We start from the raw sequence: 14,912 nt of genomic DNA, 5'->3' as shown, positions 1-14,912 counted from the left end.
CTTCAGTGTAGTTAGTTGTTTATAGGAAAAGGACACATCATCTAAGGGAAAGGAAAATCAAGAAGCTGAAATCTGATTATAAAAAAAGAATATGTTAAGTACAACAGGGGAAAAAAAGCTGTGGAATTCACCACTCCAGTTATATTAGGCAGGAGGAAAATATATTTGGAAAGAAAATAAAAATCACACACATCAAGCCGTAAAATCACGCCTAAACAAAGAAACTTTCCAAAGCAGGTACTGCTCATCATTTCCCTGCTTTGAAAATGCCTGCAGTTTGCCTGAAGCACCCTCTTTTGGTCACTGCTTGAAACGGATTATTGGGATATCTGGATTGGTAATCAACCTGGAGAAATCATAGTTTATGAGCTTGTAGAGTTTCAATCAGCATAAATATCCTACACATGCAGTGACTACAAATTGGAAGCATTGCCAGTTGTAGGTTCTAAGAAGAAAAAGGTACAGTTTAAGAATTTACGTTACAAGGTCACTGAAACAAGCCATGTAATGTGGTAAATACTACTTCTATCAACAGTAAAATAGTGTACATTTAAAAAAATATAAAAATCAGGAAACCTGCTTTTCAGGACATTAGCTCTTTGCTACTGTTTGCCTGGAGCTTACATGGGACTTAAGAGATTGGTTTTGTCTAGCGCAGCTCTGATGAGAGTCATGTATGAAATTCTTGAGAGATGAATGACATGACTTGGTAAATTAAAACTTATTTCAATTATTTACCCTAATAAAAAGTGGTTGCTAATGTATTAGAGTAGATCTTACGCACCACTATTCCTTGACTTTTAAATAACATTAGTGTATATACTATTCAAAGGATTTTCAAATAATGGCTTTTAAAACAGTTTTCCAGCAAATCAAATATTGGATTGATCATGCTGGAATAGGGGGAGGGAAGTCTCCTGTGAGCCCTTGAGGTGTGTCACTTTAAAATAGCTCAGTGCACTCTAGGACAAATACAACATTTGTAAATCAGGAGAGTTCAACTTTTGTGGCTATTTATTCTACAGCAACTTCATGTCAAGCTACACTAGGAGAGTTCAACTTTTGTGGCTATTTATTCTACAGCAACTTCATGTCAAGCTACACTAGTTGTTTTTCTAATGCCTTAAATCAAACAATAGGTATCTCTGGCCTCAAGGTAAGAAATGCTAAACATCTGCTGGTTTCCAGACTTGAAACATTGCAGCTGCCTTACCTGAAGGAAATTTCGCTGTTAGTATACCAGGAATCTCAGAGCACCATTTTGTACTTTTTCACTAAGGAATACATGATTGCCACTTTATAAAACACTGGGAAACTCCCTCTCCCAATGATTAAAATTTAAGCAATTTGAAAAATATTTTGGTTATAATTCCCTATACTGGTGTCCTGGGTTCAGCAGTAGCAGTCATGTTTCTCCTTCTTGGTAGCTGGTGCAGTGCAGTGTTTTGACTTTCGGCCTGGGAACAGAGCTGATAGTGATGTTTTGGTTTGGCCAAGGACTTTGTGAGCCTCATGCTCTGCCAGGGAGGAGGGGAAGCCGGGAGGAAGCAGAGACAGGACACCTGACCCAAACTGACCAAAGAGGTATTCCATACCACAGCACGTCATGCCCAGGATGTAACTGGGAGTTACCCGGAAGGGCTGGGAGTCTGCAGGGGTTGGAGGAGGTATCGGTCGGAGCTTGGTCGGGCTTGGGGGGCAAGTTATCGGTCAGCTGGTGCTGAGGTGTTGTATTCTCTTCCCTTGTTATTTCCTTTATCATTATTATCATTGGTGGTAGCAGTAGTGATCTGTGTTATACCTTAGTTACTAAACTGTTCTTATCTCAACCCGTGGGAGTTACATTCTTTTCGATTCTCCTCTCCGTCCCTCTGGGAGCAGGGGGAGGGCAAGAAAGGGGGGGAAGTGAGCGAACGAGTTACCTGATTGGGTTTAAACCACGACAACTGGCCACAAAAATACAGCCACAAACTATTCAGTTTTAGTTCTTTAACAACCTCAAGACTTCTCTTGACTGCTGGCAGTGACATTAGTGTCTATTTCAGCAGTCCACATGTCCAAGCTGTACTGGCACTATTCCTCCTGACTTCTGCTTTCGCCCATGAGAAAGACCTGCAGATGTAAACATAATGGAGTAAACTGAATAATCCCCCCAAATAAATATTTAATTTCTTAATGTTAATGATCTGGTACTTTTGAGCACAAGCTATTCATGTCTTCTGTCTTCTCTTCACCATCAGGTTCTCCCTATGCCAAAAGAACAAAGGTTTTGATTGTCACCTACCAACTGAAAAAGCTGGTTCAAAGCATGTTTTATCTAACTTGCAACTGATTGCCACTTTTCCATAATTTATTGCTCCTCCTGCAATCCTCTACTATATTTGCCCACTCTGCAAATTTTGCTTCGAAAATTAAAGTCTTGCTGCATTACATACTTTCATTTATCTCCAAGAGCAATACCAATTTGGCAGGCTGCAATGTGTGCTGCAATGAAAACCTTGGAGGTCACTCTGCTGTGATCACTCAAAATACACTTGGATTTAAGAACAGGAATAATTGTGTTGAAATAATAGAATTACCATGGGTCATGTCAGATTACGTTGTGCTTGGTGCATACTCCTGTAAGGCAGAACAATCTTCAAGATCTGATCTGCAGATTCTCCTGGGGGGCAGAAGGAGTTGTGAAGGTGTAAGCAGCATATTTATCCTTACAGTGGAAATCCATTAATAAAACTTCATCACGTAGGAACAGCAACAACAAGGACACCAACCTTGAAAGACATTGCTTTGCTTTTGTCCAAAACGAGTGCATTTTGTATATGTGCTCTTAAACAAAGTGAAGTCTTGGCTGTTCACTTCACCTTCTCAAACAGTACATAAATTTAAATATTTAGTTATGCCTAATTACCTTTTTCTTAGTAATTCAAAAAGAGGAAAGAAGCAGGAGAAATTCCCTTGTGTTTGACGCATAACAGGTGTCTCAAATACTAAATATCATAGCAATGTTTCTATTATTATCTTCACCTGTAAAACCAAAACCAAACCAAAAACCAGAACGTGAAAAGATATATACAATCATCTAAAAGGTTTCCAGACTGGAAAGGTTAAAGGAGGCTCTCAGTCTATGAACACCTATTTTGAAAGACTATTTCCTTGAGAAGAAGCTGTGGTGAGGGCTGCCCAGATCAATAGGTAACACAAACACCTTTTGGAAGGCCTGTAGGAAGAGGGAGAAGTAGGGTGACATCATGCCTGTGTTTTAAGAGACTAAAAATAGCCATTTAGTAACTTTAATTACAGGTTGTTGTACCGCTCCCCTGAATTAGGAAGCATAACAAGCCTACCCCACCCTTTTCTCTTAACTTAAAGCTATTACAGAACACTGCAGGGAGGCTTAAGCTCTGAAGAGCTGGAATGAAGCTCACGCTAATTAAAATTCGGTCCTGGGCGTTGTTCTAGCCCACTCCTGTGGCTGCACTGACCCCTAGTGACTGCAGAGATAGTTAAATAATCGACAGCCTTTTTTAAAAATAAATGTATGAATTTACATAAAGCATTGCTACACAAGGAATATTTTATAAGCAAATGTCTCATTAGAAGGATATTGTAAAAATCCTTCGTTTTTAAGCAATCTTTATAATTCCTGGGGAAGTTTCATTTTATTTTACAACAACAAATTTTTTCATATTTGGATGTTGACTAGAGATGGACTTTGCTACCTTAATTAATGAACATCTTATTTAAAATACCAGTGCTGCTGAGATGCTGGGACTTAGTGATTTCAATTCAGCTGTTATGTTTATTCAGGAACATAGGATCTCTGGCTGGAATCTTTGCAAACTATAATAAAGTACAGGTGGTACCTTTGTAAATCCATTTACTATTTAAGATGATTCCCCTATTCTAGACGTCTGATGTGCTGTTAGAAGTACCATCTAGAAAAAGTGTAGCATACTTTAACATGTGTAAGGTGAAAGCAATAAATAACTTTCCTCTTCTTTCAGTTCAGAAGCAGATAATGCACATGCATACAGAATACTCGGGTAAATTCAACTCTCTTGCAGTAGCCCTCCGACTCTGATCTTTGGCATATTATCTCAGAACTTACTTTCAAGTACTGTTAGTTTAAACCAGTGTGGGTGATTTGTCATGCAGCGGGTATATGAAAACAGAAATGCAGTCTTTAGGACCTCACTGCATGAAATGATGAATACCCCCAAGATCCTTTGGCTCCTCCTTGAGGCCCTAATGGTAGAGACAACCAGGCAGAAGGGGATTAAGGAGCATAAGAGCGAATTCATCTGTGATCTGAAAAACATGCATGTACTTTTATTATGTTAGTGGATCTTGGAAGGTGTTATAGGAAAATCTTACATGAAGATTTGATCATACAACCCACTGATCCCTTACTGTTCCTTTGATACCAGCCAAGAATAGTAAACACCTCACAGGAACTGTTAATATATTGTTGAACTGTGTATTTATTGTACAATGATGAGGTGTTTTGTACTATCTGTGACCTGCCACCTTGAGCAAGTAACAACTAAAGAGAACTGTATCCGCAATTTCTCTGAAGGAAGATCCAGTAAAAAAGCAATAGATATTGCAATGAGGATCTGGTTCCACAACAATCCATGATCAGACAAGTATTCCTCTCATGGCCAAGCCATTCTAAGCTACACTTCAGCAATCCTGACTGTAGGCCCTGTGTTTGCCAAGGTGCTGCTAATAAATCAGTGAGAAGAGTGGAGTTTGCACAGGCATCATAGAGAAATTAATTTCATTCCTCGTCATTTTAAAATGTAAATATATTTATATATTTATATATACAAATATAAAATATTGCTGCAAGGCATCATGTACTACAATGATGTCCACAGTTCTGCTGCTCTGCTAAAATGGCAAAATCTCAAGATTAAACTCTGACTGAGCCCCAAAACATCAGCCAAACCACTAAACAAACCATCTAAGAATCTGGGTTTCTCACCAAAACAGCTACTTTCTGGAATGCAGTATTGTTGCGATTAACATTAAGTCCTCTGCAATTGCTAAGTAAAACTAATTGCTTTTATTCACAAGACTAATGATGCATTAAAAAGCTTTGCAAAAATCAATTCACAGAACAAACTTTTGTAACAGATTAAACTTCTTGAATATATTTATTAACTTTATACGTGACAATTCAGGGCACACTTTCAAAGTTTCTGAACAGTTTTGACAAATCACATGTACTTCCTGCATCTTATTATCTGAATTTGCAATATTATCATCTTTGGTTTTTCCATTTGAGAATTTCCTTATTTCAATTCAGATTTTTCTTGTGAATTCAAGTACTTTATTCATCCCCCTCCTGTCTTCACATCGTTTTCCTTTTCGGTTCACTTCCATGTCTTCTTGGTGCTGTTGTCAAAAGACAAACACAGAACATTTTGTGCATAATTTCCTATGGCAAAACTATACGCTCTTTCAGAAGCAGTTTAAGCAGTAAACCGTCAACACAGGAGACAAGGTCAAGTTGTCATCTCTGCTTTCTGCTCAGCTGTAAAATCTATTAATTTTAGGCCCTCGGGGCATCCTGTGGATGTTTACTAGCCCGATTCCTTTCATGAATTAGGACCGTGGCTGATCAACGTTCGGCTGTTGGAGATGCTTCACAAGCAGTCAGAGACAAATAGACCACACTCATGCAAGTGTCTCTGCTGTGCTTTGTCCAGTGCTACAAGCCACACCCCCTCCTGTAGCTCCTCACTTTAAAGGCACTTTTTGCCTTCAGATCAGTAATACTGTACAAAATTAGGAATCATGGGTTAGTTCTACAGCCCAAATTTCACGTCTGCAAATCCATACAACTCTTAACCGTTCTTTCAGACTGCTCAGCATTGCCTGGAATCTTTTGGGATTTGGTTGGGGAACTTGCTACTGTGAAATTTTGGTTTCCAGGTGGGGAGAGACCAGATGGTCAAAATCTCTATCAAGCAGTTACCTGAATGGTTGGTTTTGCCTGTGGATTTCTCTTCCTCGGAGTTGGTGCATTATAGGATCCTGAAGTGTATTTGTCTGTAGGAAGAGCATAGACATGGTTTCCTCATATGAGATGCGCTTTCTGGGAAGACTTTCTTAGCCTGACAGGCGAATCAGATACTACATTATTACAAATACTATGTTATCTGAAGTACCCGTGAATGCATCAGGTGAGTCCTGTAGCACCTCTAAAATAGAAGCTAGGATTAAGTACAGACTCTCTCTCTCTCTAGTTCTCTTTTCAACGAGTTTTTGTAATCTTGCAGGCTGTCCATGAGGCTCTGAGGACCTCCCAAGCGAGGCGTGGTTTAAGTCCAGCCGGTAACTCAGAACCACACAGCCGCTAGCTCACTTCTCCTCCCCCAGCTCCCGGAGGGATGAGGAGGAGAATCGAAAAAGTGGAACTCCCATGGATTGAGGTAAGAACAGTCCAGTAACTAAGGTATAACACAAAACTACTACTGCTCACCATGTGACAACTGATACCCAGCCTGACCCGAGCAACAATCTGGGCCTTCTGGGTAACTCCCCCCAGTTTACACACTAGGCACGACGTACTGTGGTATTGAATACTCCTTTGGCTAGTTTGGGTCAGGTGTCCTGTCTCTGCTTCCTCCCAGCTTTCCTTCCTCCCTGGCAGAGCATGAGACTCAGAAAGTCCTTGGTCAGAGCAAACACTACTTAGCAAGCACTAAAAACATCAGTGATATGAATGTTGTTCCCATGCTGACAGTAAAAAACACAGCACTGCACCAGATACTAAGAAAAACTGACTGCTACAGCTGAACCCAGGACCCTCTGCCATGGTTGTCAGGGACTCTAACTAAGTGCGTGTTCCTGTACCCAAAATCTTCCAAAAGGTATCAGTTGCTTTTAGAGGAAACTAATCCATAAATCAGTCCTCCTGTTTTATCCCTGCTTGTGAATGCACTTAGATGCAAGGCAATGTTATGTTTAAGTACCCTCGTTTTCTCTTAGTTCCAGACTAAGTGCATTAATTCACATTATTTTTTCCATACTAAACCTGAAATATTCAGTTTACACCCAACACTGCAGTATTACCACAGTTTCCTGTTTGCGTCACAAATCCCCTATTCTCGCCAGGTTCATTCTTTCCTTTGGAGCATTTTCGAACAGATGGCTCGGGAACTGCTGAAAAAAAAACAACCCAGTAACCAAAATGGTAACGGTTGTTGTTATGAGAATAATGCTGATCACCTTGTTTTAGACATACTGTATCCTTTTTTAACCTGGAAGCTTGATAAGATGTAGTCTTCACATTAAGAATGAACTCTCTGTAATTTCTGCACCCATCTGTCCACATTTTATCAAAGCAAACATTAAAAGCAAAAAGAAAAACCCCACAACTATTAGTCCCTGGGACAGAGTACTGATATGGGAATTCATTCCCCTTAACCTCATTGATCTTCTCCATATGAAAGAAGTTCCCTTCATTGGAAAGACCTGGAGGCACCTCGAGATGGAGATTCAACATGGTTTAAGGTAGGTGACCAAACCTGCTTAGAGGAAATGACTTTTTAACTTAGGGTTATTGAAATACTTTATTACTAATTTTTATGAAGTGACAGATGAAACAAGCAGTTTTCCAGAGTTATCATGGACAGGGCAGGGAGAAAGGCACATAAACTTCAAATTATGTACTTGATTATGTGAAGCTCTATTAGAAAATTAAAGCAAAAGATGTACAATTATGATTACATCCAAATTAGATATCCAAACAGGAAGACACAGGGCTCGGAATCCCACCTGTCAGATCCTGTCAAATTTATGACACAGTATGTTCTATCAGGAGGATAGTGGCATATTTGCAAGACGGAGAGAAGTTGATGGAAAATATCATCCTGCACGAATGGCAGGAAGAATGTCCTCACTGCTCTGTCCAACAGAAATAATGTGAAGAAACAATAATAAATTGCAGAAATTTACACTGCATGTAATTCAAGAAAAGCAGCTTGATTAAAATCCAAGGACATTTTTATTGAAGATGAAACATAAGCCTAAATTATGAAAACAATCATAAAATCTTTACATTTCTTTGTGTGTGTACTGCTGCAACCTACTTGTGAAAGTTACACTGGATCAAATTTACTCTTTCCCATCTTTAACCATAAATCTTCATATTCTACCTGCAGGGACACAATCGACTGTAGCGCAATACAGGCAGGTGTATTAGAGGCATTTTAAGAATCCTCCGTTTGAAGCAGGAACTCACCTCTAGGTCCAGTGAACTTTGGTTCTTGGGTGACAGTGACAGAACGGTAGACTACATATGCTGATCTTCGTGGTTCTGAAGAACAGAAGTTAGGCTTTCTCCCGGTTTCTCTGTCACGTGGAAGAGAAGAAGTTTCACCATCTTTACTTTGACCATTTGTTTGGTAACTGGGCTGTACTTTGGGACTGGCAGTGTGGCTTCCTAAAAGGGAAAAAACAAATAATAATGTTGACGTCATGCCGGAAGACAAGACTAAAATCAAAAAACATTTTATTTGTGGATAGCCCAGTCCAAATATAGACAGTTATGTCATTCATGAGGTAATGTTTAGCCGTAAGGACTCCACGCTCAAGTATCTTACCTCCATTTTCAAAGGATCTGCAACCAGTTCTGGAAATACTCGCTTTTGGTACTCTCCTTCCCGTACTCCCTCCTCCTCCTCTACTTGTGTTGCTCAATTCTGCAGGAATTGTATTGCTTTCACCTGTGAAAGCACCAGAAACAATGTTTCAGCTGCTGGTGTTTAAGCACTGGGAAGGGCACTGCCATTCGCTTCCTCCCACCTCTGGGAGCTTGTCATGAGTTCAGTGCAGTTGCCTTCCAACTCCCTTTTTATATTCTTCTCTCTCTTTCGGCTGTTCTTTGGATCCTGCCTGGAGTAACTCCACTACCTGAGCTATAACACTCATGCCCTCCAAGAAAATACCGTTGTACACAGAGTAAAGAAGGCACTGGCTCCAAAGGAAAGAACCAGCTCCAAGTTACCTGCTTGTTCTTCAGCTTCCCACTTCCCATGAATGGTAGTTATGAATCCTACCTGACCAAATTGATGGTATTTTCAAGCTGCCTGTCATCACAGAACTTAATGCCTCGGAGAACTCAATTAAAGAAATGCTTTGGGTAAATCTGTCTATGCTTTCCTCAGAATGTATCTTATGAAAAATAAGGATGTGCCTTAAACCCAGATATTTCTTACTGTTTCTCTCATCTGTACTCTAAACATATATAAACATGTGCCAGAAAAAAATCACCGAAACTATTCTAACAAGATGCATTTTAAATGTAGAAAGGAGAAAACCAAGAATCTGCCAAATTCTGTGGAATAATTTAGGACTGCAAAATTGGTCAGTCAATACTATACAGTGAAAAGAATCTTAGGATGCTTCAAACTACACTACATAAATTTAGATTGTGAAGAAAAATCAAAAGAGCCGTAGCTCATTTTCCTGAGACGGTGACACAGGGTTAGGTGACTGCTGTTGGTCAGGCTGCTGAATCCCGTAAAACTCTCCTGAACATTATCAAGAGGGAAAAATACCCCTAAGTTTACTGTGTGTGCAGCATGGCTGCTCAGAAAAGCGTGACAACTCCTTTCCTACTTACCAGATTTATAGCATATTTCCTTTATTGCTCTTTCCTCTTTGATATCCTCAGCAGTCTTATCCACCCAGTGAGAAACACCTGTGGGAAATAGTTTTAAAAGATTAGGAGATAGCTAGACAAAGACCTTCAACAATTCTTAACAGTCAAATACATAATGAATTTCACTTGGTTACGTTTTTTGGCTCTTAGTTTTCCTTTTTATTTCCTTCCCAATTACAACCTCTTCTTGCGGACAGGGAAATCATTCCTTTAGATTCACTCTTCATGTATGATACGTATGAATTCTGCCTCATTAAATTGATGGCATTTTCAAGGTGCCTGTTATCACAGAACCTAAAGCCTCAGAGAACTTGGCTGAAAAAAAGCTTTGGGGAAACATATCTGTCCTTTTCTTGAAATATACCACTACGTCTCATCCTCTAGACACCAGAGAGGTTCAGCAGAGAGTTCAAAATGCCTCTGAGAAAGCTGTTTTTTACCGTTCTTTGGCATCCTCACGGTGCAATAAATAGCCCTATCAGAGTGTAAATAGGGACTCTTGTCCCTGTTTACAAGAGAGAGCCTGCTAGAGAAATTGAAACCAGTTCTTAACATTAGAATGGTTAGAGTACATAAATTGTGATTTTGAAGAACAATTACACAAAAAACTGATGTTGTGTACCCGAGGAAAGTACTCCTGGGGTTAATATGCAGCCCATTTTCACCTTTTACAGTGACAATTGATGCAGGTAGTCACCACCTGTGTGATACCCATACACACAAATAAGAAGAAAAACTAAGTATTTTTATGATATTTGCAAACGCCTTAGGACTGTCCTGAGTTCAAAAAGTGGAGAGGAGGGGCAAACTGTGTCCTAGTTTCTCCTTGTAAGAGTAATTTCAAAAGTGGTACCCATTGTCCGAGGCGATGAAAAGTACTTGGCTTTCTGCAAGTCCCACTGGGTAGCTTCCGAGGGCCGTAGCTCAGTTTCCTGGGACGGTGACACAGGGTTAGGTGACTGCCGTTGGCCAGGCTGCTGAATCCCGTAAAACTCTCCTGAACATTATCAAGAGGGAAAAATACCCCAAAGATTACTGTGTGTGCAGCATGGCTGCTCAGAAAAGCGTGACAACTCCTTTCCTACTTACCAGATTTATAGCATATTTCCTTTATTGCTCTTTCCTCTTCGATATCCTCAGCAGTCTTAGGCACACAGTCAGTAACATCTGTGGGAAATATTTTTAAAAGATCAGGGGATAGCTAGACAAAGACCTTCAACAATTCTTAACAGTCAAATACATAATGAATTTCACTTGGTTACGGTTTTTGGCGTTTAGTTTTCCTTTTTATTTCCATCCCAATTACAACCTCTGCTTCCGGACAGGGAAATCATTCCTTCACATTAGGTACTTCCAAGGGCAAGGGAATTGCAGTTACAAGCCTTGTAAGAAGATAACATGTGTTGACTTAAAATTATTAGTACTTTAACTTCTGCAGTGTGCGCCTTAGAGCAGGTTGTTCTCTCCTTTCACTCACCGGGAATGTGCAGTTCATCTCTTCCCTATGGATCTGCCATCTCTAAATGAGATTCACTGAATGGTTCAACCGCATTTAATAAGTTTTAAAACATAAGGACCTAAGTACATAAACATACACATTCAGGTAAGCTAGGAAAGAGCTTGGTATGCATTGTGTTTGCTAGACGTCAGAATAATGTTTTGTAATGAGACTGCCTATGGAGTTGAGGAAATCAGTTGAGGAGATTATATAAGTTGAATTCACAAATTATCTGAATTGGGGATCACCCTTTAAAGTCTAGTTAATGAGAAAGAGGAATGTGAGTTATACCACTGTTGAAACATACAGCTGGGCATTTCACAGGAATTAGAAAATGATGCCTCACTCACAGCTGGTGACTGTCAGGTCTGATAATTTGGAGATTTGCTGGAAACTCTTTTAGCAACTTGTCAACCACTCTTTCATGCAAATAATGCTCATTCTAATGAATCAGTTGAGTGAGAAGTACACTATAATGTTTTACAAAATACCTTCTACTTGCTTGTAAAGGATAGAAAAAACTTGCTTACAGTTCTCTTCATCGTCCTCTTCATCATCTTCTTCATCATCCTCTTCATCGTTGAGGTTTATAATCATTGGAGAGTGAATTGGTATTACAATATTCCCTGGACGTGTGTGTGAGCCTTGACACTGGGCTGGAGGCAGAATCACTTCTTGGTCAGCCTGTGGCAATAGCGCATCTGCAGAAAAGAGCAGGATCGGTACTAGAGAGATATAATCTACCAAATACCCAAGGAAAAATCATTCCTGCTCTGTGGATCTCAGCAATCTAAGCTACCGTTCATGACTTCATCTTTCATACCACTGGTAGCTATGACAATTTGTAACATGATAGGCAAAATTCCTGCAACAACATTCCAATGCCAAAGCATTCCAATGCCAAAGCATTCCATGACTTCAGTATCTCGCTATAGCAGATCATGCCTGACTGTCTTGGCATGGTACGTTTCTTGCCCTTATTATACAATAGAACAAGAGTAGAAGGATATTTTCTGAATTCTAATGAAAAATCTGTTGAGAAAATATTTTTACTCACTGTTAGTAGGTGGCAGAAAAAGTCCATTGATATAACGAGGTTTGCTGTGATGGAAGGCACAGCTGATCCTCACACAGCCTGAGGGTTGTCTTTCCCACAAGCAGGCAATGTTCTTTAACTTCTGCTGCAGGAGGGAACAGTTTTCAGATACTGTAAATGAACTAGTAAAAATGGACTTAATGGATCACTACATGATGTAACTACTGTGCACATACAAGTAAGACTTGGTGGGAGTGTATTCTGATATTTCAGAACATTTAAAGAGATCTTGAATAAAATCTGCCGTACATGTGGCAAATCTCACACAATTACTCTCTTACTATTACGAGTACATGGGTCTGTGGGAAAATGAGAAGTAAAAAACAAACCCCACAAAGATTCCTGACAAGAAACAAAAGCCTAGACATTTGGGAACTTGTAATCCATGCACAGACCTGTCACACTTGGACTTAAAAATCTGGAAAAAAAATCTTTTTTTTTTTTTTTCCAGTTCCCATTGGAAACATCAGCTCGGCTGCAGAAAGTCACTTTTGTTTTCAGACTTAAACATGTGTTTTGAAGGGACTTGCTCCTTTCCACCTGCATTTCCGTATCTCTAAATCCACTGAACAGATGCAACTATCTCCATTTTCATAGTGGGCGCACAGTACCGCATCCAAGAGGTTTTCCACACTGACAGAATCTGCACCCGAAGAAAACAAATTTCTGGAGATTCACACTGGTTTCCCATACCCCCGTGGCTGTCATAAAGGTGACTCTGCTCTTTTAAAAGATTTTGGTTTTAATAAATGGGGAAGATGATGCAGTAGTCCATGTATAACAGTGTCACAGTGACAAATGCAAACTCATGTTTCTATCCTGGATACAAACCGCATCCAGGCTGAGAGCTATACACGCCAGGTGACCTGTTGTTTCTCAGTGAGTTTGTGTGTGAGTTTTTAAAGGCAACAAAGACACGCTTTAAAATATTAGAGTATTTGAAGGTCGGTTTCACCCAGTGCCAGACATTTAGAAAGAAAAGAGGCCACGTCTGGACTGTAGTCAGGAGAACTGGCCTATACCTGGAGAATCTCTGGGGTCTGGAGCCAAAGCCAATTTCCCAGCCATTAGTGACAATTAATCATCCCCCAGTGATGAAATGTGGACAATAACCAAGTGTCCATATGGCCACCCTGATTTTCACTCAGTGGAATTTAAGTAATTTTTTTGAGGACAATCCCTTTCTGAAGAGCTTTGTTTTAAACAAGAGATTTTACAGTAATTCAGGAAGTTGCTCCAAAAAGAAATTATAAACGTGGTCTATTTGTTCAGAATTAGTATTATGTTGACTCAGTAAGAAAGTGATGAGTGGTCTATAGGTGTGATTTCTAACCTCTGTGTTCTCTGATTGCCTGCGCCCAGTTGAAATTGTATATAGTTTAGATTACCTTTAGCTCTTCTCGTCACGTACCTGTGCATAGGGGGAATAAAACTGGAAATAGCATTCTGTCCCATTCGTGTCCATTTTCACCTCCATCACACTCTAGTGTGCAAAGGAGATGGTGCCTTCTGCAGGCTCGCTGAGCTGACGTCAGCAACTGCTAGCCAGTAGAGAATGTTCAACAAGTGTTCCGTAGTCTGGGTTCCATAGAATGTTTTGCGGTTGTCAAGGGCTCCTCCAGTTGGTGACGTCAGCATGATGGTTGCATGTGGCCTGTCCCGCTTGAGCATCTTTCTTGATCTCGTTTCATCAAAGTATGGAAAATCAGAGCATCTCCAAGAGGCTCCTACTCTCCCACCCCATATTCCTTTCACGTATACTGAAACAAACCCATCTTGTGGTGCTTAAATAATACCCAACTTCTTCTCGTAGAACCTGTGGTCTTGGAAACAAATCTTTGAGAAGACAAAGATGAACTTTATTCTTTGAGTGTTTTTTTAACCCAAGTCCCTGTGCCCCACGTTTCTTACTGCACCTCTTTCTGTGGATTGCTGCTTCCCGCTACTAGGGTGCTAGGTGTTAAATGCTTACACTGCTGGGGTTCATTGGTTTTTCTTGTTTCTATGATGTCCAGTGCCACAGCTACAGCAGAAAGAGCAGCGGACACTTGTGTCCCTAAAGAACAGCTCTGATCCCATTCAGGTGCTAGGCATCCTCTGAATAAAAAATATCTGTGGGGAAGAAGAACCTGTATATTTGACATCAGTGACTTGGAAATGAATGCTTCTGTGCACTGTGGGAACAAATCATGGGAACTTGGTAGTAAAACACAAACGGAAGCACAGAAAAGAAAAGGAGATATGACCCCAGGGAGAAAAATGCCATTACTTTGAGAGTCATAAGGATAGAGATGAAACCAAAGAAACGGGAGGGAGGATACAAGGTAAACAGCAAGAAAGAGAATCAGTGGCTCATAGCAGCATCAGAAGTGCATGAGACCAGCGGTTCCACGGGAGAAGGAGCAACAGAAAAACACAAAGAAAAACAACACAAAACCAAACAAATCAGAAAAACTCCGCAAGAACCCAGCCCAGCAGTGCATGGTGACTAGACGCACAGGACAGGTCAGCAGAGCACAGCGGTGCTGTACGACATTAGTGTGCCAGGGCAGGACTGACTGGGGCACACAGGGGAAGGAGAATTCAGGAAAGCAGATGAGGGCCATGAGTAAGGAGCCATCAGTGGGCAGAAGCAGCCCTAG

General features: G+C 40.3%; 1 protein-coding gene across 1 annotated transcript; it reads right to left on the bottom strand.

The window, feature by feature from the left end:
- Window positions 1-5,307: 5,307 nt before the first annotated feature.
- LOC133269860 (uncharacterized protein C12orf50 homolog) lies at window positions 5,308-13,941 on the bottom strand. The gene is made up of 10 exons (XM_061454523.1): window positions 13,753-13,941; window positions 11,705-11,858; window positions 10,766-10,843; window positions 10,530-10,673; window positions 9,638-9,715; window positions 8,616-8,738; window positions 8,255-8,455; window positions 7,084-7,173; window positions 5,984-6,057; window positions 5,308-5,400 (listed from the first exon to the last, which is right to left on the bottom strand). The coding sequence occupies exons 1-10, from the start codon at window positions 13,939-13,941 to the stop codon at window positions 5,308-5,310; spliced, it is 1,224 nt and encodes a 407-aa protein (XP_061310507.1).
- Window positions 13,942-14,912: the final 971 nt, after the last annotated feature.

Source organism: Pezoporus flaviventris, unplaced genomic scaffold, assembly GCF_033815535.1.
Source record: "Pezoporus flaviventris isolate CSIRO_AGI_PZ_B2104156 unplaced genomic scaffold, CSIRO_AGI_Pfla_v1 ptg000016l, whole genome shotgun sequence".
Lineage (NCBI taxonomy): Eukaryota > Metazoa > Chordata > Aves > Psittaciformes > Psittacidae > Pezoporus > Pezoporus flaviventris.
This window is presented reverse-complemented; position numbering and strand designations above follow the sequence as displayed.

What these genes read in the sequence shown, in the direction of transcription:
- LOC133269860 (XM_061454523.1), bottom strand. Translation starts at nt 13,941, where the DNA reads ATGCTCAAGCGGGACAGGCCACATGCAACCATCATGCTGACGTCACCA. An exon ending in GGAAATATGCTATAAATCTG is followed by an intron (nt 8,739 to 9,637) that starts GTAAGTAGGAAA and finishes GTGCTTTCACAG; the next exon opens with GTGAAAGCAATACAATTCCT. An exon ending in CAGATCCTTTGAAAATGGAG is followed by an intron (nt 8,456 to 8,615) that starts GTAAGATACTTG and finishes TTTCCCTTTTAG; the next exon opens with GAAGCCACACTGCCAGTCCC.